Raw genomic sequence first — 24,983 nt, forward strand, 5'->3', positions numbered from 1 at the left:
AGACAAGAATGTGTCTACTTAATTGGGAGTTGCTTTTTACTGGAGTTAGTGAACAGTCTGTAGTGTTAAAAGAGGCCTGTCTTTCTCTCCCACCCCAACCCCCATTTCCTCCTTCTCTTCCTTTCACTGTAATGGTCCCTTCCCACCCTAAAAAAATACTGTAACCTCATTCTCCCCCTTACCAACGAGTCTGTACTGCCATGCTGCCCCCAGAAGGGGGCTATAAGTTAGTAGGCTGGAGTTCCCTGACCTAGTCTGCAAGGGCTGCTCTGGTCATGTGCTCTGCCCTATTGAGTAATGTCTTCCAAACTGTTCTACGCAGGTTGCATCCCCACTTACTCTGCCCTGGCTGGGTGTAATCTTTGGCCAGCTGACAATGTCTGGGATTGTCATAGGAGTGTAAGGGAGTAGGGCACCTCGTTTGCATTGAAATCTGAGAGGATGTGAGTGCCTAACTCCTTTAGGCTCTTTCGAAAATCTCAGTCTAAATGTCGAGGAGAAGAACAGAGGGGTTGGTGCCCCTATCAAGACACGGCTGAGAAGAGATCACTGAAGGGCTACAACATGCGGTGCCCAAAGAAGGAGAGGATGGGTACTTTATTGTATACATTGAGGAAGTGATGTTGACTTGGCTGGAGTGAATGACGAAGCAGATACATGTAGCTTCTTTATGAACTCACGGAGGAGCAATGTCTAAACTATTGCAGAGCATTTAGTCATCAGATGCCTTTAAACTCTATCACCCTCTTGCCCTCCCCTCCCCTCCCCCCCCCGCATTGAAAAATACATTACACATGAGTCTCTTTAGTTGTGTGCTTATATCCTGCACAGCATTGAAGAGCTGCTGCTATTGCCTCATGGAAATCTGTTCAAAACATTTTTAATTAAAAAAAAAAAAAGACTTGTAGAGCATTCTTTTTATTACCAAGTTTCTTTTCCTTCGAGGCAGCTTAACGCAAAGGGCAGATGTGGTGTTCATACCCACAAACCTATCCCAGTTCACCCTGAGTCAAGGGCTTGCTATGTTGTCCAGCTGAAACTTGTGAAAAATTGTGCTTTTTCTTTTTAGCCCCGATTTTAGTAGCTCTTCTTCATTTCTACAGTATCATGGAGACATTTAAGAATCATGTTAGAGGTGCACGTGTATAAGGATCTCAAAGCGATTTATGAATATTAAGAGCTTGTCTACATGGCACTGGCAAAGTGCCCTAGAAGGGTGTGATTTTTTTTTTAAGCTTTCTAATGTGCTGCACTTTAACAGACCCATGTAGGTCCTGCTAAAAGGTACCTATTTTGTGTTAATACGAGCTAGGTACCTTTTAGAGCAGGGGTAGGCAAACTACAGCCCGTGGACCGTTTTAAACAGGCCCACGAGCTGCACCAAGCGGTTCGGCTCTGCTCCAGCCAGGGCGCAGGGTTAGGGCCACACCAGCAGCTTCCGAAAGCTGCAGCATGGCTCCCCTCCAGCTCCTACGCGCTCCAATGGGAGCTGCAGGGGCAGTGCTTGCGGACGGGGCAGCGTGCAGAGCCGCCTGGCCGTACCTCCACGTAGGAGCTGGAGAAGGGACATGCCGCTGCTTCCGTGAGCCACTTGAAGTAAGCGCCACTCGGAGCCTGCACCCCCTGATCCCCCTCCTGCTCTCCAAACCCTTTAATCCCAGACCGGACCACCCTCCTACACCCCAAACCTCTCATCCCCAGCCCCACCCCAGAGCCCGCAACCCCAGCCAGAACCTGTACCCCTTCCCGCATCCCTGCCCCAGCCCTGATCCCCCACCTGCCGTCGGAACCCCTCGGTCCCAGGCCAGAGCACCTGCCTATACCCCAAAGTCCTCATCTCCAGCCCCACCCCAGAGCCCACACCCCCTCCAACACCCCAACCCCAATTTTGTGAGCATTCATGGCCTGCCATATACTTTCTATTCCCTGATGTGGCCCTCGGGCCAAAAAGTTTGCCCACCGCTGTTTTTAGAGCATGCCAGCAGTGTCTACATGGGGCAATTAGAGTGCAGCACATTAGTGTGCTTTACCAATTACATCCCTCTGGCGCCCTTTGCTGGCCCCATGTAGACAAGTCCTAAGTGTCTCTCTCTGCTGCTGTGAGGTAGCTTAATACAGCTGAATCTCACTAACTTGTATAAATTAGCCAAATACACCTTGTAATCAGCACACCCCACATGCCTGTTTCTCCCAGTGTTGCTGACTCTTGTGATTTTTGTCACACATCTCGCAATATTTGTTTTTTTAAGTCCCAGCTCCTGTCATCACAGGATTATAGAAAAATCTCCGCTTTCATATAGAAAAACAAAGTAAGATCCAAATGCTCATGGCTGAGGAGAAAAGGTGGAAATGGGGATTCTAATCAGAAAGCAAATCAATGGAATCCACAATTTCATATATATAACATTTAAAACCTTATGATTTTTAAGCCATTCTCATGATTTTTGGGGGCCCTGCCTCATGGTTTTTGAAGACTTGAGGTTGGCAATACTGCCTCTCCACTTATAAGCAAAAATTTAATAGCAGAAAGCAAGGTCTCTTATTACAAAAATTACATTACTTCAGCAAAATGTACTTTTATATATAGAGCTTAACACAGTAAACTGGAGTAAAACAAGTGATGAACTACATTTTCCCCGTGCTAGTGCCAACTAAACAAAGGCATGACACTGTTTTGCCTGTTACTTTTAAGGGGATTATGTCTGAGGCCTGACAAATTTAATACTATTCCCTTTTTAAAAGATTCTTTATGTTCCTTCCTGCTTCAGCTAGCACATGCAAGATTTTATAGTTAAGCTAATTTAGGATATGGGACCTGTCATGCACAGTATAGAGTGACTGTCGGACTGGCTCAGCGGGCTAGAATTTTGGTTCCACACGACTCCCTCTGTCTGTATTGTGCTGCGGGTGCACTATGTAAAGTCTCATTCAGGTCACCAGACGTCCCATTATTAGGGGCTCTGTCTTATATATGCAACTATTGCACCCCGCCCTCTCCCCCAAAAGTGTCCTGATTTCTCACACTTGATATCTGGTCACCCAACTTCTCATCCATTTATTGCTTGGGTTGATAAAGGTCTGGGATTATTCTTCAGGGAGTCTATTTAGCCCATAGTAGGAGCTAGAACATATTGTCTTTGTAAAACACCCGTCCCTTTCTGGCCAATGACCTAACAGCTGTGAAATACTGTTTAGTGTGCATATATACCGCTGCTCTGCTGTGCTCAGGTCTTTGTGACTGTTGCCCTCTAGTGACTGGCTTAGAGATCTTTTTAAAGCCCAATATTGTATTAATTGCCTATAACAGAGAATTAGCTCAAGTGGTAAAAGCCTGTGTTTTGGGAGCAAAAGGACCTGAATGGAATAATAGATGTCAGTGAGCTGTATATTTTCATCACCTATTACTGACTGGCTCTAGAGAGGGAGAGAACTCTTGCAAAATCTGGGCTCCAAAAAAGTTGAAGCGTCTCTTCGCCACCTGATCTCTCTATTGTTTGGAAGTAAATATACAAGATGATTATTCATGCAGGGTTACCTGTTTCTGGTCTTTACTTTGATTGCTGCTTGTGATACAAGTAACACACTTCAGTGATTAGACACTTGCCTCCCATCTCCATTCTCCCAGGTTCTAATTGACTGGATTAACGATGTCCTGGTGGAAGAGAGAATCATCGTTAAGCAACTTGAAGAGGACCTTTATGATGGGCAAGTGCTGCAGAAGCTTTTGGGTGAGTTGAAGCTACAGAAGGGGGGCTTTGCAAAGAAGTCAGCCCCTCTGGTTTGATGGCTAGTTGCCCCCCCACAGGCTAGCTATCTGCAGCTTTGGAAAAGTTAACTATTCAGCCCATCCACTTTAGCCATCAGGCACAGCATCCGCCTGTCCTATCTTTCTGCCCATCTGTTCTGTTCATGTGACCAGGTAAGGGATTGGAATAAACGAGAATCCTGCTCCCCGGAATGGGTGATTCATGCTGATGTCTAAACTCCGCTCACCCAGGAGAACATCCCAGATAGATGAAATGGTGGGTAAGGAGACGTGCTAATCTTGGTCAGTCAAAGTGAAACTGGCCTAATGTTAGATCTAGTGTGTCCACTTTTGAAAGTCTTTGGGCTGAGAGCAATCCATTTAATAAATTATAATGGTTCATCTTTCAGGTCAGAGTGGATGCTTTTTCAAAAATTAACTTTGTACAATGTGGCATGACTGGGGTACACACTCTGGGCCCTTACACGCGTCTTGGGTTTGGGGGAGAGAGGATCTTCAGTCAATCAGTGGATTAAGTGATAGTGTAGACAAAGCCTTAGAGCTTCAAGTAGTAGAAGATCGGAGACATGCTAGAGAAACAGGCTCATAGTTTCCTTAATTCTCGTGACCCGCAGATTGAGAGCGACTACCCATGGACCATTGTCAGTGATCTGGAGGGGCTGGAGTGAGGGGGTTTCAATTATGCTAATTTAATTAACCTTTATGGATGCTGCTTGCTGAATTTCCCCCATGTGCCACTTAGAAAGAGCCCCACTGTGTTCCGGTAAATGGTCACAAAATCTTTTAAACATTGATTAACAATAATGGTTTTATTGTGCAATGAAAACTCCTCAAAACACAGCTTGAAGGAGCTCAATAAAATGGGAGGAGAGCTTTTAAAATAAATTTTAAACTATTTATTTTGGAAATTTTAACAAATTTACAGATCCTTGCCTTGTAATGTTTGTTTCGTTTCTGACATTTACAACAATTAGCTTTTGTGTAAAGAGATATTATCCAGGAATATAGTCACCAGCTCTTTCTATCTAACAGGGCGTTACCATATTACAGAGTGACCATCATTACAATACCTGTGTTTCTAGTGACTTTATGAAATGGAGTGAAATCTCTATACACATGTAGTTAACAGACCAGGTATCTCTCTCAAATGTTAATATTTAAAAAAAAAAAAATTGGATAGTTGTGCTAGGGGCTTTTTTTCTTTTTGTAGGTGAACTTTGAGTACTAAATAAAAAGTAACCCAATATCTATCTGTCCTCTGTCTATTTTGCTGGGTATGTAATCAGTGTGTCAGTTTTTCCATAACCACAACCACATATACAATTTTTTTTTTTTTTGAACCATTCCTCAATGGTTGGTCTATTTTTTCTTTTTCCAGTGAGAGGCTACCATAGCCAAGCAGCTACTAGCAGATGAGAGATTAATTCTTCATTTCCTTTCAGGGGTGTTGAGAGCCATAGTACCAAACTGTAAACCCTCTACATGATGGAAACCACTTCAAGCCAGGGGGTGTGGCAGCACCCCAGCACCCCTAATTCCAGCACCAATGTTTGTGTGACCATTTCCCCTAAGAAGCCCTAGGAGGATTACCAAAGGATCCATTTGGAAATAAATATCCAACCATTTGTGATATTTGGTTACAAATTGCATCCCAATATTCTCTAATGACTGGACATGTCCACCATATATGCATGAAATCTCCTTTTTCGCCACAGTTTCTCCAACATTTCCCCCGATTCAATCTCTCTCTATTTTTTGACTTGGCCTAAGTGTGTGTATGGTTGAGGCCATTGAAACAGTATTTTAAAGAATTTTTCTTTTTTTAGTGCTGTAGACTGAGGTTGCTGGTTCTCTTTTCCACATCAAACCCTATTCCTCTGGAGTAATTTGTCTATCCACATCCTTTTCCCAGCGTGTCATATATGGACACTTTTTTTTTTTTTTTGGTGAGGAACATTGTCTGCAAAGATTAATATAAAATAGTTATAATTTTTTTTGTTTCCTAATTGACCAGACTCCATTGCTTCTATTAAAGATAGCTTTCTGTAATCAACTTTATTAGAGCACCAAGAAGCAGAATGCCTGACTTAAAATGGAGGAGCTTTAAACACTGGCTGGTGAGGCTATGACTGAAGGTGGGGATATCCCTTAGCTGAAAGTGTTGGCACAAACGTGAATGGCTAGGGATTGGTGGTTGCATTCAATAGACTATATTGTTTCTATAGAATTCCTTCCTAGCCAATGGCCCTCAGCCACAGCAATTTAGAATAACAAGTATTCAGACATGTCAGTATAAATCAAAAGTTTTGGCAGGGCTCCCTCCATGTTGGGTGCCCCAGCCAGCCATTTTTAATTGAGGTGCTCCTTCCTACAAAGTGTGCTGCTTGGGCAGCACTTCAGAATAATTGAGGTGTGCTGCCCATTCTCTAGGAGTCAGTTTCAGCATGCTGGGGAGCTGGTGCCGGTCAATGGTGAGAAACTGGGAATTCTCTGCTTATGGGAATTCCTGGTGTGTGGCTCCCAACTAGCTGCAAGGGATAATAAAAGGGCAGAAATATGGTCTCTGCTTTCCCTTACACATGTTGTGGCTTCAGCAAGTGGCGGTGTACTAAATAATCTGACGTGGGTGTTCATCATAGGGAGAGTTTATACAAATCAGTGACCTTCTATTGAGGGCACAGTGGCACAACTCTGCAGACACTTAGGCCAGGTCTACATTATGAACTTACATCGGTATAACTGTCGCTCAGGGGCGTGAAAAATCCACACTTTCGGGCGATGTAGTGATACCGACCTAATCCCCGGCGTAGACAGCGCTATGTCGATGGGAGACGCTACCGCCTCTCTCAGAGGTGGATTAACTATGCCGATGGGAGAAGCTCTTCACTGAAGTGTGACAGCAACGTGGCCGCACTGCTGCAGCACTGTACGTGTAGACAAGCCCTTAGACATGTGCTTAACTTTAGGCATGTACATAGCTTTGTTGAACTCAGTGGGAAGTCTTGTGAGTAAAATTATGCATGTACGAGTTTGCAGGATCCTTGCCGGGTTGCCTTTCCCCCCATCTTCTGCCATGCAGGCCTGCCTCTTCTTCACAGGAGAACCACGGTCATCACAACTGGGCTCCATCTCGTGCTCTAGTCAAGGCTTCTTGACTGCTTTGGCCATAGCCATTGCATTGTTGAGGCTAAATGTCTTCTTGTACTAGTGACGCAGCAAGAGGCAATGAAGTATGTGGTGCTGGAAGGGCTTCTTTTGCTTGGGATCTCACAATATGTGAGCAAAGTTGACCCTTCATTTCACCCTTTTGCATGCACAAGAGGCTCATAAAGTAGGTTCCTTCACCCCCGTGCACTGCTTGATTGTTACTGTTCCATTCATGTGAAAGCTGCTCTGAGATTTAATAACGGAATTCAGATTCCTTAGAGGACGTATGACTGGTGAAAATCAGGAACTTGTCATCTGGAGAATTCTGAAGCCACCCAGAGTGGCAGATTAGCCAATGGGTGACAGACTTATTTAGAGGCTGTGCCTTCTTTGCAGAATTTGATCAAGATGATAAGTAGTGCCACTGGGATGCCATGATATACATAGTGTCAGCATGAAAGATTAGCAAAATCCCTATTTGCTGGGCTGTCAATACACCCAATCCCTAACTTGTGCACTAAAAGGTGATCAATAACAATGAGGTGTATGACAAAAAATGCACTTCTATTGGATGTAAGGCTTCCTGCCCCCTAAAAACATGTTCTAGCTGGGTATCAAGTGAAGTAAAGGCTCTGGGCTTCGACCCCCAGGAGCGTGGTGAGCTGGCCATTCTTCCCCGGGCCTGAGGAAGAGAAGAGGAGGTACCTTTTGCTGTACAGCTTATTGGAGGACAACTTGGTCTCTTTGCCTCGCCCCCACCAGTTTGAGGAAGAGTAGATAGAGGCAGCTCAACTCCAAGTTCATTGGCTTGATGGGGAGAGGGTTTAGGGGAAAGGAGAAACACTAGTGTGTGGTTCTGGGGGACTAGTTCAGATGAACTATTGAGGAATCCCAAATTTTAGGAATATCTGTGATTTTTACCAAAACTTGCTGTGCCTTGTCCACTGTAAAATAAATAAATAAATAAAATAAAGTTAATAACCCCCCTCCCCCAAAAAAACAACCAACCAACCAACCAACCAAGTTAGGCCTTGTCTATATGAGAAAGTTATATCAGTTTAATATAAGTCTATTTTTAAACCAACTTAGTTAAACCAGTATAAACCACTGTGGCTACATCTACACTACGGGGGAGGGGGGTCGATTTAAGATACACAAATTCAGCTACGCGAATAGCGTAGCTGAATTCAACGTATCGCAGCCGACTTACCCCGCTGTAGGGCCGGCGGCAAAATCGACCTCTGCAGCTTCCCGTCGACGGCGCTTACTCCCACCTCCGCTGGTGGAGTAAGAGCGTCGATTCGGGGATCGATTGTCGCATGGGACGCGATAAATCGATCCCAGAGAGGTTGATTTCTACCGCCGATTCAGGCGGGTAGTGTAGACCCAGCCTGTGTAAATGCTTACTTTGGTTTAAGAATTGGCCTACTTAGGTTATGTCTACACTATCAATTATGTTGGTATAACTTATGTCACTCAGGGGTGAGAATAAGCCACCCCCCCCCAAGCGACACAAGTTACATCGACCTAAGCGCCGGTGAGGACAGTGCTATGTCGGCGGAGCTTCTCCCATTGACATAGCTACTGCTGCTTGTTGCAAGTGGATTAATTAAGTCAATGGAGAGCTCTCTCCCATTGGCTTAGTGCAGCTACACTAGAGAACTCACAATGGTGCAGCTGCATCAGTACAGCTGAACTGCTGTAAGCTCTTGAGTGTAGCCATAGCCTTAGATTTAGCTTAAACCGACTCTTAGGGCAGGTCTTCACTACAGGGGGGGTCGATTTAAGATACACAAATTCAGATTCGACGTATCGCAGCCGACTTACCTCGCTGTAGGGACGGCGGCAAAATCGACCTCTGCGGCTTCCCGTCGACGGCGCTTACTCCCACCTCTGCTGGTGGAGTAAGAGCGTCGATTCGGGGATCGATTGTCATGTCCCGACGGGACGCGATAAATTGATCCCCGAGAGGTCGATTTCTACCCGCCGATTCAGGTAGTGTAGACCTAGCCTAAATTGACTTCAGCTAAACTGAAATAACTCGGGTTTCAACCAAAATAAGAGTGTCCACACGGCGTTTGCACCAGTTTAAAAAAATCAGACCTTTAGTCAAAGTGGTGCAACTTTCTTGTGCAGACAAGGCCTTATTGTGTTGAACTCATTTAACTATAGGGGAGGAAAAAGGAAGGTACAATGGCTAAATTTTTGTTCTACCCTTGTGAAAATTATGTAACACTTCAAAAATACTACCAACCAAGGATCTCTGTGTCTTACCAAACACTGAAGTTACTGGAAAACATCACTGTGAAGTTTGGAAGGTAAATATTCCCATTTCACAGGTGGGTTACTTGTCCAAGCTGACAGATCTAGGGATTAGAACCTAGGAGTCCTGTGCTCTTCCCTATGCTTGTCTAACAAGTTCTCCTTTGCTTGTTTGTTTGTATGCAGAAAAGCTGGCTGACCGTAAACTGAATGTGGCAGAAGTGACACAGTCTGAAATTGGTCAGAAGCAAAAGCTGCAGACAGTTCTGGAAGCTGTCCATGATTTACTCCGACCCCATGGGTGGACAATCAAGTGGAATGTTGACTGTAAGTGCCATGTGCAAAAAAAGTCTGTTTTGAAGTGAGACTGTGTCATGTTCATGGATGCAGAGGAAATTTATTTTGTGCTGCCCATTTCAGAAATGCAGCATCCATCCTTGTAACCAATAACTTGATCACATATTTTGTGATGCAATGTTTTTACAGACTATTAATAGTAATGTATGTGTGTAGGCCGTATACATAGCATGAAAAGGTTGGGGTTATACCATATATCCTCCTACCTCTATGGTTCTGGTTCGAACTCTTTCAGATGAGGAGGGATATGTCATAAATGGACTTCTTGAAGTGTGTCATTTCTTTAAGCATATATTATCATTAAAACGTTGTTTTGCTGAACCTCTATAGATCTGAGAAACTGGGTAGCCTCTCAAGATAGAGACTTGAGAGCTTGGACCCATTCATTCATTCTAGGATGTCCTGTTTAGAGACAAAAACAATGAGGAGTCCTTGTGGCACCACGTGAGACTAACAAATTTATTTGGGCATAAGCTTTCGTGGGCTAAAACCCACTTTATCAGATGCATGGAATGGAAAATACAGTAGAGAGATATAAATACACAGCATATGAAAAGATGCAAAAACTACAAAAACTAATTTCCCCCCTGCTGATACTCGCACCTTCTTATCAACTGTTTGAAATGGGCCACCTTGATTACACTGAACTCATTAACACTACAAAAGTGTTTTTTCCTCCCTTCTTGTCAACTGTTGAGACTAGCCCACTTCAACCTTAATTGAATTGGCTTATTAGCACGGACCCCCCACTTGGTAAAGCAACAAGGACTCCTCATTGTTTTTGCTGATACAGACTAACACGGCTACCACTCTGAAACCTGTTTAGAGACACTATTTCTGATGGAGTAAGCGAAAGAACATCCCTTTAAAGTGCTTTATCTACAAAAGAATTTATGATGTGTTTCCACCCAGGGAGTGAACCATCTTAATGTGTCTTATAAGCAGGTACACCATAGCCTGTGTAATTTTGCTACAGATGTATTCAGGGTGGGCATTTTCAAGTATAGGTCTGATTTGATACAGTTGAACATATCTGAACTTGCTCAAGGAGATGTGCTAATTCACTTTAATAGCCAATGCAATTCTGTATTTCTGTGGAGACTTTTATGAATATGCACTACTTTGTTGATACAGTCAGCTCTAGTTCTGAGGCTGTGCGTACACCTGAACTACTACTGTACGTGGTTAGTACATGTAATATGCTCCCTCAGGTCCTTTACTCTTCCTTGAGGAGAGGGATGATCTGGACACTGGTCTGGTTTCAATACTTGGCTCTACTTTTGACTTGTTTTGTGTCTTTAGACAATCGGTTCCCCCCTGTTACCATATCTGTAAAGTGGGGATAATATTTATCCAGCGGACACAGATTAATTGAATTCTTAATGTTTGTAAAATTGTTTTGAGATCATTATGTGACAGGACTAAAGTGTTGCCTTGCTAACCAATACAGTTTTTCAACCTTTTTTCCCACCCCTCAAAAGGCTGGTTATTTAAAATCTGTTTTTGACTTGTGTTTTTTATTTCAGCAATCCATGGCAAGAATCTAATTTCCATTCTCCACCTTCTGGTAGCTTTGGCTATGCATTTCCGGGCTCCCATCCGACTTCCTGAGCACGTTTCTGTGCAAGTGGTAGTTGTAAGGGTAAGTATGAACTCCTAAGTATAGTTGTGTCATAATGGCTGCCATCCATCACCCTGATCACTCGGCTTATATGCTGCAACCCCTCCCCCACCATCTTTGTCTTCATTATTTAGCTAATCCCTCCCCTGTGGTATTCAGGAGGCTGGAGTAGATGATCACAGTGTTCCCTTCTGGCCTTGGAATCTATGAATCTTACAATTTTTTATGATGTGTTCACAAGGTACCTAGAACAATATATCCCTAATAATGGTCAGGGCCTCCAGTTGCTAATGTCATACAAAAAATTAATAGTGTATAATGGAATTTGCATGTCAGAGAGCTCCATTTGTTGGCTTTTTACTAAAGGTAAATCATTGTTACCTCCTGCTCATTGAAGAGGGAACCATTCAAACAGAAACACCACCAGGATCTGGGGAGAGGTTTAGAATCTCTTTTTTGGAAGCCCGTTGTGTTTAGAATCTCTTTTTTGGAAGCCAGTTCATCATGTCGGTTGTGACATTCTGGTTCCTTTGGTTCTGCATTTTGACCTTGATCATGGTCGTTCACAGCTCTGTTCCTCTGTTTGCTGTGCTCGATTAGGGAGATGGGGTTAGACCGAAGGAACCCTGACTTCTAATCTCCTGCTCTAGACATTGCAACAATCCTTTCTGTCTTTGCTGCCTGGTCCTGGCTTTTTTGCCCATTTCTCTTGGTCCACAAAGAGCATTTTGCTACTTGCAGGGCATTCTCACTCTTGTTTTTTGTCTCAATTTACATCATAACTCATTCACTCTTCCCAGGCCACGTGGTTCTCTCAGGCCGATGAAGCTGCAAAAGCCTCAAAATGGGACCAGGTTTCCTGAACAACTATTGTCTGACCAATCCAAGGCTTCTGGCTGGCTGCTTTCTCATGTCCTGCTTTAAATGTTCAGTGTGATGGTCCATGCGGTCGTAATGTATGCCCGGCTGCCAGCATTGACCGTAGATTTGGCAGTAGCAGTGTGAGGTCACCCCTGCTGTAGTGGGATTCATTTCAGGAATGAGATGATACATGGTGTAGTGGAACTGAGTCCCAGGCCTCTGCTCTGCAACCACGGATCATTCTCGTAAGATGAAATTAGACAATGACAGATAAGACATAGAGTTTGGTTTAATTTAAACACTGACGTTTTTCAGGCTGCCAGCTGGAATGCTTAAGGTATGTCTTCACTGCAGCTGGGAGCATGTCTCCCAGCCCAGGTAGATAGATCATGCTAGCTCTGCTCAGCAGCAGGGGTGAAAGTAACTGAGGACACTTACCAGTACAAGGGAGGGCCCTCGGGTGGAAGGGGCACTGCCCGGGGCTCCTGTATTGATTTAAAGGGCCCAGAGCTCCGGACGCTGCTGCTGCAGTAGTGGCAGCGGTGTCCGGAGCCCCAGGCCCTTTTAAATTGCTGGCCCTGGGGGCGCAGCCGCATTAAAGCGCTGCTGCAGTGTGGGCTGGGTCTGGGCCAGTGCGGATTCTTACCAGTACGGAGTACTGGCCCATACCAGCTCACTTTCACCCCTGCTCAGCAGCATGGATATTGCAGCATTGGTGGTGGCTCAGGCTAGTCTCCTGAGTACAATCCTAGTTTGAGTCGAGCTAGCATGTGTCTGCACACTCCCAGCTACAGTGTAGACCTACCTTGGAGGGACAAGAGGATGTGTGTTTGTACATGTGTGCACTATCTATGTATGTCAGATCACTGAGAAATTTCTTTACATTTACTATCCTGATGCTACTATCCTGTAGTATTTTAAAATACAGTATACTATCCTGTATTTTAAGAGTTTCGAATAAGTTGCAAAATATTTGTAGTTGAACTTGTACGTGATTCAGTCTTAAGGAAATATATACCAGTTCAATAACATATGTTGGTTTTTAAAGCGTGTATCAGCATTGGTAACATTTTAAATAATACATATTATTAATAATAATGTATGGTTAGCATTGTATTGCCTAGAGGCTCCAGTCACGATCAGGGCCCCATTAGATAAAATGCTGTAGAGATAGGATAATAGATGGCCTCGCCCCTGATCCTACAAACACTTTTATGTGCATTCAAGGGGATCACTCAACATCATGGAAAGTGATTGGCGTATGTAAGCATCTGCAGAATTTGGCCCTCATTTAAGAAAAGATGTGAGAAGTGACAGTCAGTGGGACTTAGACTCCTAAATCACTTAGGCACTTTTGACATTTTTACCCCTTAGAAAAGTCTTACCTTGATTTAGTTCAGCTTGTGCAAACTCCTAATGTAAACTCAGTTAAACTGGTTTAACCCTTGCTTAAAATTGGCTTAGCTTAGTTTGGTAATTTACCAACATAAGCCTTATTTGTTTGAGGCCTTTTCTACATTACAAATGATTTGCCGGTATAGCGGTACCAGCAGAGCCCCCTAGTGTAGACACGTCAAAGGAATTTTTCTGTTGGCATAGTAACACCACCTCCCCAAACCATATTAGCTATGTCAACAGAAGCCCTCTTTTGTTGATATAGCTGCATCTACACTGGGGGATTAGCTGGCATAGATATAAGTGGCTAGAGGATTTTTTTTTCACACCCCAACCAACTAGGTGTGCTCACAGAACTTTGTAGTTTAAACCTGGCCGAAGTATGTCCACTTTGGAATTTTGCATGGGTTAACTAAATCAGCTTTAAATTGATTTAGGCCAGGTCTCCTTGACAGATTTTTTTGTCAGAATAGCAATATTGGTCAGAGGTGTGAAAAAAACACACCTCCTAGCCAACATGGCTATGCTGGCACAACCCCCGATGTAGACACAGCTATGCTGACAGAAGAGGGCTTCTGTCAACATCGCTAATGTCCTTTGGGGAGGTGGTGTTGCTGTGCTGGCAGAAAAATGCCTTGTGTCAGCATAAGCTGCGTCTTCATTAGGAGGCTCTGCCAATAGAGCTATACTGGGAAAGCATTTATGGTGTAGACAAGGTCTCACTTAAACTGGCTCACCATTTCCAATATAGAAAAGTCCTAACAAACAATAGGAGGGAGAAATGCAGGAATGGTGAGGGTAGCAGTGATAAGATGATGAGGTTACATAGACAGGGTTAATTCACAACTTGATGATTCAGTTTCATTTAATTATTACTTTTTTAACCTCTGCCTGTTTCCATGGTGTTATTAATTTAATAACCTGCCAGCTTCTACTTTTTAAAAAATCCTATATGTATTTCCAGTTTTTTTGTTTTTTTGTTTAATTCTGCTGTAAGTTAGCTTCTTTTCTTTTTTCTTTTCTTTATTGCTGTATTTGCTGTTTTCTTCAATGGTGTGTTCTTTTTTCAGTTTTTTATTTAATAACATTTTTTACAAAAGCTAAATAATTCCAGCCATAGGGTTTGGACTTCTCTGGGTAAATGTAGTCATTGGTGCTTGGTGTCTTAGGGATGTGGGATCCCTTATAGAAGTGCTTTGCATTGTTTAAGGCTAAATGTGTGAGTGGGGTGGATTAGAATAGAATTCCCGGCATTTACACTGTTGGTTCAGAAGTCTGCAAGGTAGACCTGCAGTAGCTTCCCTAGGGAGAGACCGTGGTCAAATGTATAAAGCATGGGACTAGGATTCAGGAAACTGGGTTCTGTTCCTGGCTTTTGCTATGTGACTTTGGGCCTCATTGTTTGTTTCCTGAGATGCTGAACACTCACAGCTACAACTGAGGTCAGTGCCTCTGAAATTCCTGCCTTAACTTCCTTATTTCTCAATGTCCCCAGCTTTTAGATGGGGATAATATATCCACATTGATGAAGCACTTTGATCTATGGGTGAAAACGCTACAATAATGCTAAGTATTATTAACAAATAACCTGGTAGCCACTCAGTGATCTAGTAAGTCTTTTCCTTCTTTGGTTTCTATGAGCCTACTCAATAAAATAAAACAAATTTATCATAGCATCATGCTGCAGGTGAGAGGAAGTAATCTATGTAGGTCCTGAAAGATGTAATGCCCTTTCTACCATTTCTTTAAAACATTGATTTGGATTTGAGGAGAAAGGCTAATACTTTCCCGTGCTGTCTGGATTCAATTATTCAGTTAAAGGTGGGGACATGTAGGATCTGGAAAAACTGTGCAATTTGATCTGGGTTTATACCTCGTAGTCTTTTGAGTGCATGCTGCACAGTATATGCAGAATGCAAGTTTATGTTTAAAAGAGGTCTTTCTGCTTCCTCTCTCTTTGCAGGAAGAACTATAATCTCTGTACCGCACATAGCAAGAAATATATTTTACGTAACAGAGAGATTAGTACAGCATAAACATACACTTGCTACTAAATAACTGTATTATGACAGACTCCACAAGATGGCAGTGTGCCTAACTTCAGGGTGGGTTGTTGCAAAATCAGTATTAATTGCCTCTTGAAATTGAACAGTGGTATTATTTTGTTTCTTTTTTAAATGCTTTGCATATGAAATATAAACTGTTTTTAGTATGACAATCTGACTTTTACAGTTACTCATGAAGTCTTGAGCTCAAGTTAACTTGTTATTTTGTACGACTCTATAAGTAGCTGCCTCGGATACTGTGCTAGCTGGGTTAAAGTTGCACCTGCTGAACAGCTTTAATATATGAGTTGTTCAGCACTCTCCCCCTCAAAAAGAGGAAAAGCTTGATATACCTGCCTAAAGCAGAGAACTGAAAATCCTGAGGCTTTGCTCCCAGCTGACTTCCCTCTCCTGAGTTTTAACTTTCATTTGAAAGATAAATTCACATCAGTTAATTTTTTATAATAGAGAAATATTTTAAATCAGGAGACTATAGAAAGACTTATTCATAAATCATCATAATGGCAGTGCTTAAGTCCACTATGCATAGTTTCTGTGGGATTATATTCAAGGCTTACCTAGACGGAGTCCATCTCTTTCCTAGTCCACTTAATGTCACAAATGTGCAGCACATCTGGCCTCAGTGCTACTAAAAGGTTTTTGGGGGGTATATCTGAGAGAATCCTCCAACAGCTGGAGTCCCAAGTCAGAGGCCAGAGGTGAGGAAGGGATGTGGTGTTCATGGAAAAATAAGTCTATTCCGTGATTGCAGTGTAAAGGGGCAGGACTGGGCTGGCCGGGTCCATGGGACTATGTGCCAAGACTGCTGTAGGACCTGCACGCTCAGCTCCTAAAAATCAGCACTTTTTCCTCCAGTGACTATTTCCAGCCAACCCAGGAGCAGGATTCACTTCTGTTCTTCCTTTTTAACATTTAAGACCCATTATTCACCGGCTTTACTTTCTGAATTCATTCACTCACAGCTATTGCTTCCTGCCTCTGGGCTGTAAGGTGGCTGGAGGCTGCAGAAGCCCATCTAGGAAGCAGAGCAGAGGAACGATGGGCTGGAAACAAGGCAGCAGTTGCTTAGCACTCAGCGTTGGCACTCACTCAGACTTCCTTATTTGTCCATCCCTGTGATCATGGTCATCCCATCTTACGTTATTAGACCACCCAGGCAGTAATCCTTTGGCCACCTGATGGGTGCAGAATCAGATGTATTCATGAGATGGATTTGGTGCGTTCTTAAGACACAATGGGACAGATGCCCTCAGTATAGTACAGGGCCAGGCCCCGGAGAGGAGACATGACAGCAAAATGTCAGGAGATAACAGCTGCTTCCAACATTGCTCCAGGCCATGCTCGCTGGTTCCCTAGAAATAGCAAAACTGTCCTTGTTTTGTGAAGATGGGGTGACAGGAAAGAATTCCTGCAATGGTTCTTGGGTTAAACGAAATGCTTCAGAGAGGGATGCCTCTTTTCGGTGTTGTTCTCGTTAACAACCATTTCTTGTTGATGTTTGTGGTTCAGCTGTCAAGAATGAATGAGAGAGTTACCGAAATATCGGGTCCATCTAGCTAAGAGCCAATAACATCCAGACAGGGATAAGGAAGAGTTGCTTTATTCTGCAGAAGAAAGGAGAGCTTTGCACCTTAGTGCAAAAACTCTGTCTTACACACATTTTACAGATCCTTTATACACATTCAGACAAAGGTCCTTGCAGTGTTAACACTTGATTGGTGGTTGTCAGACCTGTGCTTTTGCTATCTGGTCAGTGAAAACCGGCTTGGGACCAGCTCCAACTACCTTAAGGCCTTGAAGGGAAGACAGTTGAAAAGTTCAGGCTACTGTGTACTTGAAGTGTCTGCTTCCCCCTAATGGCCATTGGTTGACATAAAGGCTGCTCTTTTAAGGGGGGGTCACTAGTAACTTTTACAAGAGGGCATGGGAGGAATAGGAGGGTTTCCTGCCTGCCTTGGATACCAGAACTAGAGCTAGTCCTGAAGCAGCAGTCCAAGTTACCCAAGTCATAAGTCAATTTGACAAGACTCGCTTGGAAGTCAGCTGCTGGGATCTGAGCTCTTTAAGACAGCATCTAAAGCTGTGAGAGAAAGAAGAGGAAAAAAATTATCTTCCTTCAGAGGGGAAATGATGAATCCCTTAATTTTGTAGGGTACCTATGTAGTCAGTGGAAGGGCAAGTTATGAATGTAAGTAAGTAAGTAAGTAAAAAACTGGCTCTGCATTGAGTTAGAAAACTGCCGTACGGGAGGACCCAATTACAGCAAGCCCCAAGGCTCCAACATGGCACAGGGACATGCTTAAAGCACAGCTTGGTCTCGTCTACAGCATAAAGGCCATGTTTGAACAGAGTCTGGGGAAACTTGTTTTGTAACTGGGTCTCACCACGCACTAGCTCTCTGTAGGGCAGTGCAGATCATAGGCATGCAGAAAATCATCCTGAAAAGTCCAGTAAAAGGAAAATAACTTCCATTATAAAATAGCCAGTCTTCTCTTCCCCTCCCCCCTCACACACAATTCCTCAGTGAATTTGTTACTCCTGAAAGAGAGAGACTAACTCAACCACATTTAGATTCCTGTGCTGGGCAAGCTTCCCTCACACACTGATAGCTCTGCCAGTGCTCCTCAACCCTGACCTCTGGTAACAACCCTTGTTATCCCAGCCCCAGACTGCTCTGGGGTCTGCCAATTCATTTAAACCATTCGTTGATGTTTGTGTCATGAACAAATATCCACTGGGGACTTCAGATGGGATTGACAAACTCTCTCTCTAATTTGTGATCCAGGCAGAATTTAGACTCCTGTCGCCTGAGGAGACTTGCTAGTGAATTTATAGGCTGCAGATATATGCCTCCTAAGCATTCATTTGGCTGTCAGTCTGATAAATGCCACTGTGCTAAATCGTAACCCCCTGTGTCAATTGCCTTGCCCCATCTCTACAGAAACTTATTTTTAAAAGCTAGATAAAATGTGTGCACTCCTTTGGGATGCTAATGAGAGAGGGATGCTGCAGAACTCTTATGAACTCCTCCATTACAGTTCCACTTTCTGACTTTTATATCTTGGTTTCCAGAAACGGGAAGGCCTTCTCCAGACGGCTCACGTTACAGAGGAGCTCACAACCACGACAGAGTAAGCAGAAAATCCTTATCCATCTGACAGAGGGGAGTGGGAGTGGGAGTGTGTGTGGGGGATAGGGGTGGGGAGGAGCGGAGTGTAGGGGGTATGTGTGGTGTATCATTACTCAAAATGAAAGGGCCTAAAACTTCTGTTTAACAGATTAACTGACTCTGTGAAACCCTTAATGCACAACTTTTTTTCATGCAGAAGCCACTTTATTGCTGGAAATACATTGCAAAGGAAAAATATTTCTCCTTAATAAACGATTTTAGCTTTTCCCTAATATGTCATTGATGATCTTTGCGCAACAATTTTTGCTGTCTCCTTTACCCCTCTGTATAATCCATTTTTGTCTATCCTTATTGCACCACACTTTTAAAGGAGCAGTATAGGGAATTTGAGGAGGATCAGCACGATGCTTCCTTGGGACACCTCCTCAGAATTAACTGCTTTCACACAAAAATTGAGTGTGGGAAGGATCTGTAAGTTTTCCCCATCCTCGTGCTGCACAGTGGGAGCCCAGCAGCATAGTCCTTTTAATCTTTGCAGCTGATCTACGTTGCTTTCTGTTTTTACAGTTTTCCCAAAGGAAAAGGGATAGAAATGCACTTTGGCTAAAAATGAAAGCGCAGACTCTCCATCATGGGGCCTAAAGGCAGTGTTAACAAGGGGCTTACATGAGCCCTTTCCAGCTCATCAGTGTCTAGGCTCCCTGTAGGGATGTCTCAACCTTTTATCATTTTGTAGCTAAGTGGACTACCAGGTGGTTTGCTCCGTGGGGGTCCTTTTGGATGAAACCTTCAGAAATGAGGGCACAGCTTTTCTGTGTAGATATTAAAGCTCTTATGGTCCTTTTAAGGGGAATGGAGGTTTGCCATGGTGTCTTTGGCCAAATTACTCTCCTTCCTCCAGCTTGTGCAGTGTGCTTGGCAGTCCTCTTTCTCAGAGGTGGCTGCGGTTCAGTGGTGCTGGATGTAGTTTGTAGTGTTTTGTTTTAGGGGAAAAGGTGCTTGTGTGTGTGTGTGTAATTAAGTGTGTATTTTTATATGGTGTAGATCTAAATAAATAAGACACCTATCTAAAATCCTAAGTGCTCTGTTACGAGTTAGAAATACAACCCTCCCTCCCCCTGAAACCTAACCCCAAAACAGCCAACAAAACTAAACCCTGTACAGAACTCCCACAAAACTCTTCTATACATATAGATGGGCCAGATTCTAAGCTTATGTAAATCTGCATAGCTCCATTGACTGCACCAGCTGAGGACTTGATTCATGTGTAGTATGTGCCTGTTATTTCCATAACACAAATATGCAAACCATATAGAAGCTATATATATATATATATATATATTTTTTTTTTTTCTCTAAATAAAACTGTGATATATCTAACCATGACAATGCTTATTCTGAACTGTGTAATGTAATCTATTATCTAAAGGTATACACAGATTTGGTATATAATAATATAAATTGATATATTGATTCATTCACCCTTAGACTTGGAAAAGTAATAATTACGCTTTTTGCATCATTGGGCCTCATTGATCTCGGTGTAACTCCACTGACATCAGTGGAGTTACACCCAGGATAAATTTGGCCCATTCTCTTCCTCTAGCATGTTGGGTCTGATTCTGTTAGGTGCTGAGACTTGTACCTCAGTGGGGGTTGAGGGTCCTTAGCACCGCACAGGATCAGGTCCATTAAGCCCAGGGTCTTTTAGTTGAAGGTAATGATTCATGAACTAAATGTATGTTTTCTCATTTTCTCACTTGCAGGATGATGATGGGACGATTTGGTAAGTAACACATTAACCTTTGGAAGTTGCCCCATCAAACACATTGACAAAGCATCTCTGTGTTTTTTATAAGTGTGTCTTGGGTAGCCCAGGACAGTGGAGCAGGCAATTGCACAGGGCAGGAGCACGTGGCTGGGACAGCTCTGTTACTGGCTGTGGGGAGTCCTGCCTGAAGCGCCAGGGAGGAGTGGGGAATGGAGCACAAGGAACAGCTACCAAAAGAGCCAGAACTACTACTTGGAGTGATGTCCCCGTGGGTGCTCCATTGTAGATGCGGCAACGCCTTTGCGTCTGGAGTCGGAGATCTTCAATAGCAGTGCCCATCAGACCACAGATGCGCACCTCTCCTCCCCCGCGCTGTGCAGTCTGACCACCCACGGTTCATTCTCTACCACCTGTGGTCTGGAACAGAACAGTTAGCAGAGCCTACTTCGTAATTTAGCTAGTCTCTTACCTGTTTTTCCCTCTCATAGTTAGTTAGCACCTTCATTTTCTTTTCTTCTCCTTCATCCTTAAAAAAATTAAAAACAGGTAATTAGTTTTTTGTTTTCCCTAATTCCTGTCAGGGATGCTACTCCCTCGCCCTTAAGCCTGGCTCCTCTAGGTTTAAGGGGGGCCACTTTCTTTATAATTGACGGCCACACACAGTATATCCATTGCCTGGAAGAGGGACACCTTTCCCAGAAGTGTTCCCATTGTCTGGGCTTAAAGCCAAGAGCAAGGAAAGAGGAATCTTAAACTCAAACTATCCCTCGTGGAAAAATCCCTGCAACCAGCATCGAACCCTGGTTCTTACTCCTCACTGGAGAGACTCTCACGCTCTGTAAGGTTGTCTGCCGACCCTCACTCCCCTCCCGTGAGTAAGGGAAGATCATCCTCTGACTGGGCTGATACTAAGAAGAGAGTGGTCCCTCCCTCAGCTCCTGAGGTGCAAACTGTAGGAATACCATCCCTGGCTAGATCCGTGGTGCTAACGGCTTCTGACAAGAGGCACAAAGCTGCTCCTACGCTACCTCTACACTACAGCCGGGATCGACACTCTGAGATCAATCCACAGGCAGTCGATTTAGCGGATCTAGTGAAGACCCACCAAATCGACAGTAGACGAGAAGAGTAAGGTAAGTTGATGGGAGAGTTTCTCCTGTCGACCCCCCCAGTGCAGACCCCCCAGTAACTCGACCTAAGGTATGTCAACTCCAGCCACGTTATTCACGTAGCTGGAGTTGCATAGCGTAGGTTGACTTACCACGGCAGTGTAGACATACCTCAGCCCCTGAGAGTAAGTCTAATGACCAGGCCAGGACGAAATATCAGCTATCAGCGCCACTTCCTGTTGTGGGCGACTGAAGAGAGCCCTTTACCTCCACCGTGGCTCTGGGTCCATTTCTGGTGTCGATGACGCTGTCGGCACCACCATTGGCACCGGCAAAACAGCTAGCTCCAGGGAAGCCCTTGGCTCCGACGCTGCGCACAGCACCGAAGCTCTCGGCTCTGAGAGAGACTCTGGCAGGGTTGCATACTCCTACTAAAGCAGTGGTTCTCAAACTTTTGTACTGGTGACCCCTTTCACATTGCAAGTCTCTGAATGCAACCCCCCCATTATAAATTCAAAACACTTTTAAATATATTCAACAACATTATAAATGTTGGAGGCAAAGTGGGGTATGGGGTGGAGGCTGACAGCTCGTGAGCCCCCATGTAATAACCTCCCGACCCCCTGAGGGGTCCCAACCCCCAGTTTGAGAACCCCCATAATAAAGCAATGGCTCCAAAAAGCTCTCTGGCACCACCTGCTGACTCTTTTCCATATCACACCTCAGCACCGTGCTCAACACAGGCACTGACCAGAGGTCACTCTCAGGAGTTCATACAGCTGTCAAGCCTCACTATATCTGACACTCCAGATTCTCCACTCCTCAGACAGGAGGTGTCCCAAGTCTCACCCATTTCTCAAGCGACACACTCTTCACGCTCTCCCACAAGGACAGCATCTCCTGATGTCGAGGAGGATGTGGGTGATTATCAAGACTCTCTTGTCCCATTGACATCAACTTATCAGCCTTACCCTGCCGCAATTCAGGGCATCCAGCCTTTTCAGGGGCCTCCATGAATGCAACCATATATTCCCTTTCCCCCTAATTGGCCATATTGAGATCCCTGGGCACAATTCAGTAATCCCCCACCATTGCAAACATGCTGACCTCCATCCATCCCCTCCTCAACAATCTCTTTACCTCCAGAACCACATCCTCCACAATGCCACCACTGGAGGAGGAACTGGAAGGACAGCAGGATGAGGTGGTACCTCCGGTCCTCCCATTTTCTTCATCTTCACTTGATGAAGCCGTCATGCCACCACCTCCCACAATGGTGGATGATTTTCATCTCTTTCAGGAGTTGTTTCGTAGAGTGGCTGACTCCCTAAATATCCCACTTGAGGAGGTCAAGGAACAACAACGTGAGCCAAGTGACATTCTCCATATCTTTTCAACAACAAAAATTGCACTACCAATTAATGGTGCACTATTTGAACCTGCAAACCTTCTTTAGCAGACTCCAACCTCTATCCCCGCTACATGCAAACGGGCAGATAGGAAATATTATGTACCTGCAAAAAAATGTGGAGTTTTTATTTTCACATCCTGCCCCGAATTCTCGCGTGGTGAATACAGTGCAGGAGAAGGGCCATCAATGCCAATCCCAATCCGGTCATCCTGACCAAGACTGGAAACATTTAGATCTCTTGGGCAGAAAATCCTATTAATCTGCTACCCTCCAGTTTCAAATTTCCAACTACGAGGCCCTTATGGCCAAATATCATTATAAAATTTATTCAAAGCTGGAGGAATTTTGCCAGGATCTGCTAGAGGAAAAAAGGGAACAATTCCTGCCCCTCATTTTGGAAGGTCACTTAATAGCCCGCATGACCCTGCAGGCCTCCCTGGACTCAGCTGATACAGCTGCTGCTACTGCGGTAGTAATGCGACGTGCATCATGGTTGCACCTTTCAGGATTCTCAAAGGAGGTGCAATATACAGTCAAGGATCTCCCATTCGAGGGACAAAAACTATTTTCTGAGCGCACGAACAACTCCTTACACTCATTGAAAGATCCCAAGCCACTCTAAAATCCCTCGGTATATACACGCCACAGCCAGAACAAAGATCGGGAAAATATCAGCTCCCTCCACAATCTCGCCCTCAGCCATACTACCCACAGCGGCAGTTTGACAACCAACGGGTGCAGACAATCGCCTGCATGGGGGACATTGTCCCAAACAATCTCTAATAAGCAGGAAATTTGAAGGTGTTGTTGAGGTCCAGAGAACTTCCTGCCTACTCCAGTTGCCCCTACCATCTGTACCGCCATCTACACGCCAACAGTTTGGCAACCGCCTAGCTCAATTTTTACCATCTTGGATGCTCATTACCTTGGACAGATGGGTCCTAGAAATAAAGGAAGGTTACTCCATCCCCTTCCTAGCTATACCATCCCGCCAACTCCCTTCCCCCTTCAGAGACCTTTCTCACAAGCCCATTCTGGCGTGGGAGGTGAGATGACATCTTCAACTGGAAGCCATAGAACTGGTCTCTCCACAACACCGAGGATGTTACTCTCACAACTTCCTTGTACAAAAGAAGTCTGGTGGTTGGCGCCCCTTCCTAGACCTTCTCAATCTCAACAAGTTTGTCAAATTACAACATTTCAAGATGGTCACCCTATACACCATCATCCCAGCACTGGAACAGGGGGATTGGTTCATGGCCTTCAACCTACAGGATGCGTACTTTCATATTGCAGTACACCCTGCTCACAGACGTTTCCTACAATTCATCATCAGCCACGGTCACTACCAGTATAGGGTACTATCCTTCGGACTATCCACAGCTCGTGCCTTTTTTCCAAAGTGCTCGCAGTGGTCATGGCCTTCCTCTGCAAACAAGGCATCACCATTTCCCCGTATCTAGATGAGTGCCTTCTCAAAGTGCCATATGAGAGCGAAGTGCTCCTAGCAGTCCACGCTACAATGACCCTCTTTACAAAACTGGGCCTCCTTATTAATTTCAAAAAGTCCACACTAACCCCAGTGCAGACGCTGGAATTCATTAGCGCTCTGTTCGATGCCAAGTGGGCAAGAGTGTTTTTACCACCTCACAAGTTCACAGTGATAACACAACTACTCTCAACCACCCGACCATGCCCCCAAATCCCAGCAAGTACATGCCTCAAACTTCTGGGACCTATGGCTTCCGCTACATTTGTGGTCAAACATGTGAGGCTGAACATGCGGTGTCTTCAGGGCTGGCTCCATACAGTATATCTTCCTCACAAGCACAGCATGCAAAAACTCCTGTCCACGCCAGCCCAGGTCAAGGACTCACTGCTGTGATACACATGCCCTGACAATGTTTGTGCTGGGGTCCCTTTTCTTCAATCTCAACTTGCCATACTTACCACTGATGCCTCCCTCCTCGGCTGGGGAGTGAATCTATGCAAGCACACTATACAGGGCAGATGGATGCCCACTGAGTCCACCTTTCACGTCAATCTCCTGGAACTGAGGGCAGTCCGCAATGCCTGCCAACATTTCC

At 44.4% G+C, this 24,983-nt stretch overlaps 1 protein-coding gene across 5 annotated transcripts in view; it reads left to right on the forward strand.

Moving 5' to 3' along the window:
• PARVB (parvin beta) overlaps positions 1–24,983 on the forward strand; it is a 106,630-nt gene that overhangs the window by 56,660 nt on the left and 24,987 nt on the right. For all 5 annotated transcript variants that reach the window (XM_034783637.1, XM_034783646.1, XM_034783656.1 and 2 more), the window contains 5 exons: positions 3,626–3,728; positions 9,362–9,502; positions 11,059–11,174; positions 18,548–18,606; positions 20,372–20,391. In XM_034783637.1, the coding sequence (XP_034639528.1) occupies positions 3,626–3,728; positions 9,362–9,502; positions 11,059–11,174; positions 18,548–18,606; positions 20,372–20,391 (439 nt within the window). The remainder of the gene's footprint in view (positions 1–3,625; positions 3,729–9,361; positions 9,503–11,058; positions 11,175–18,547; positions 18,607–20,371; positions 20,392–24,983) is intronic.

This window comes from Trachemys scripta, chromosome 1 (assembly GCF_013100865.1).
Source record: "Trachemys scripta elegans isolate TJP31775 chromosome 1, CAS_Tse_1.0, whole genome shotgun sequence".
NCBI classification, from domain to species: Eukaryota; Metazoa; Chordata; order Testudines; family Emydidae; genus Trachemys; species Trachemys scripta.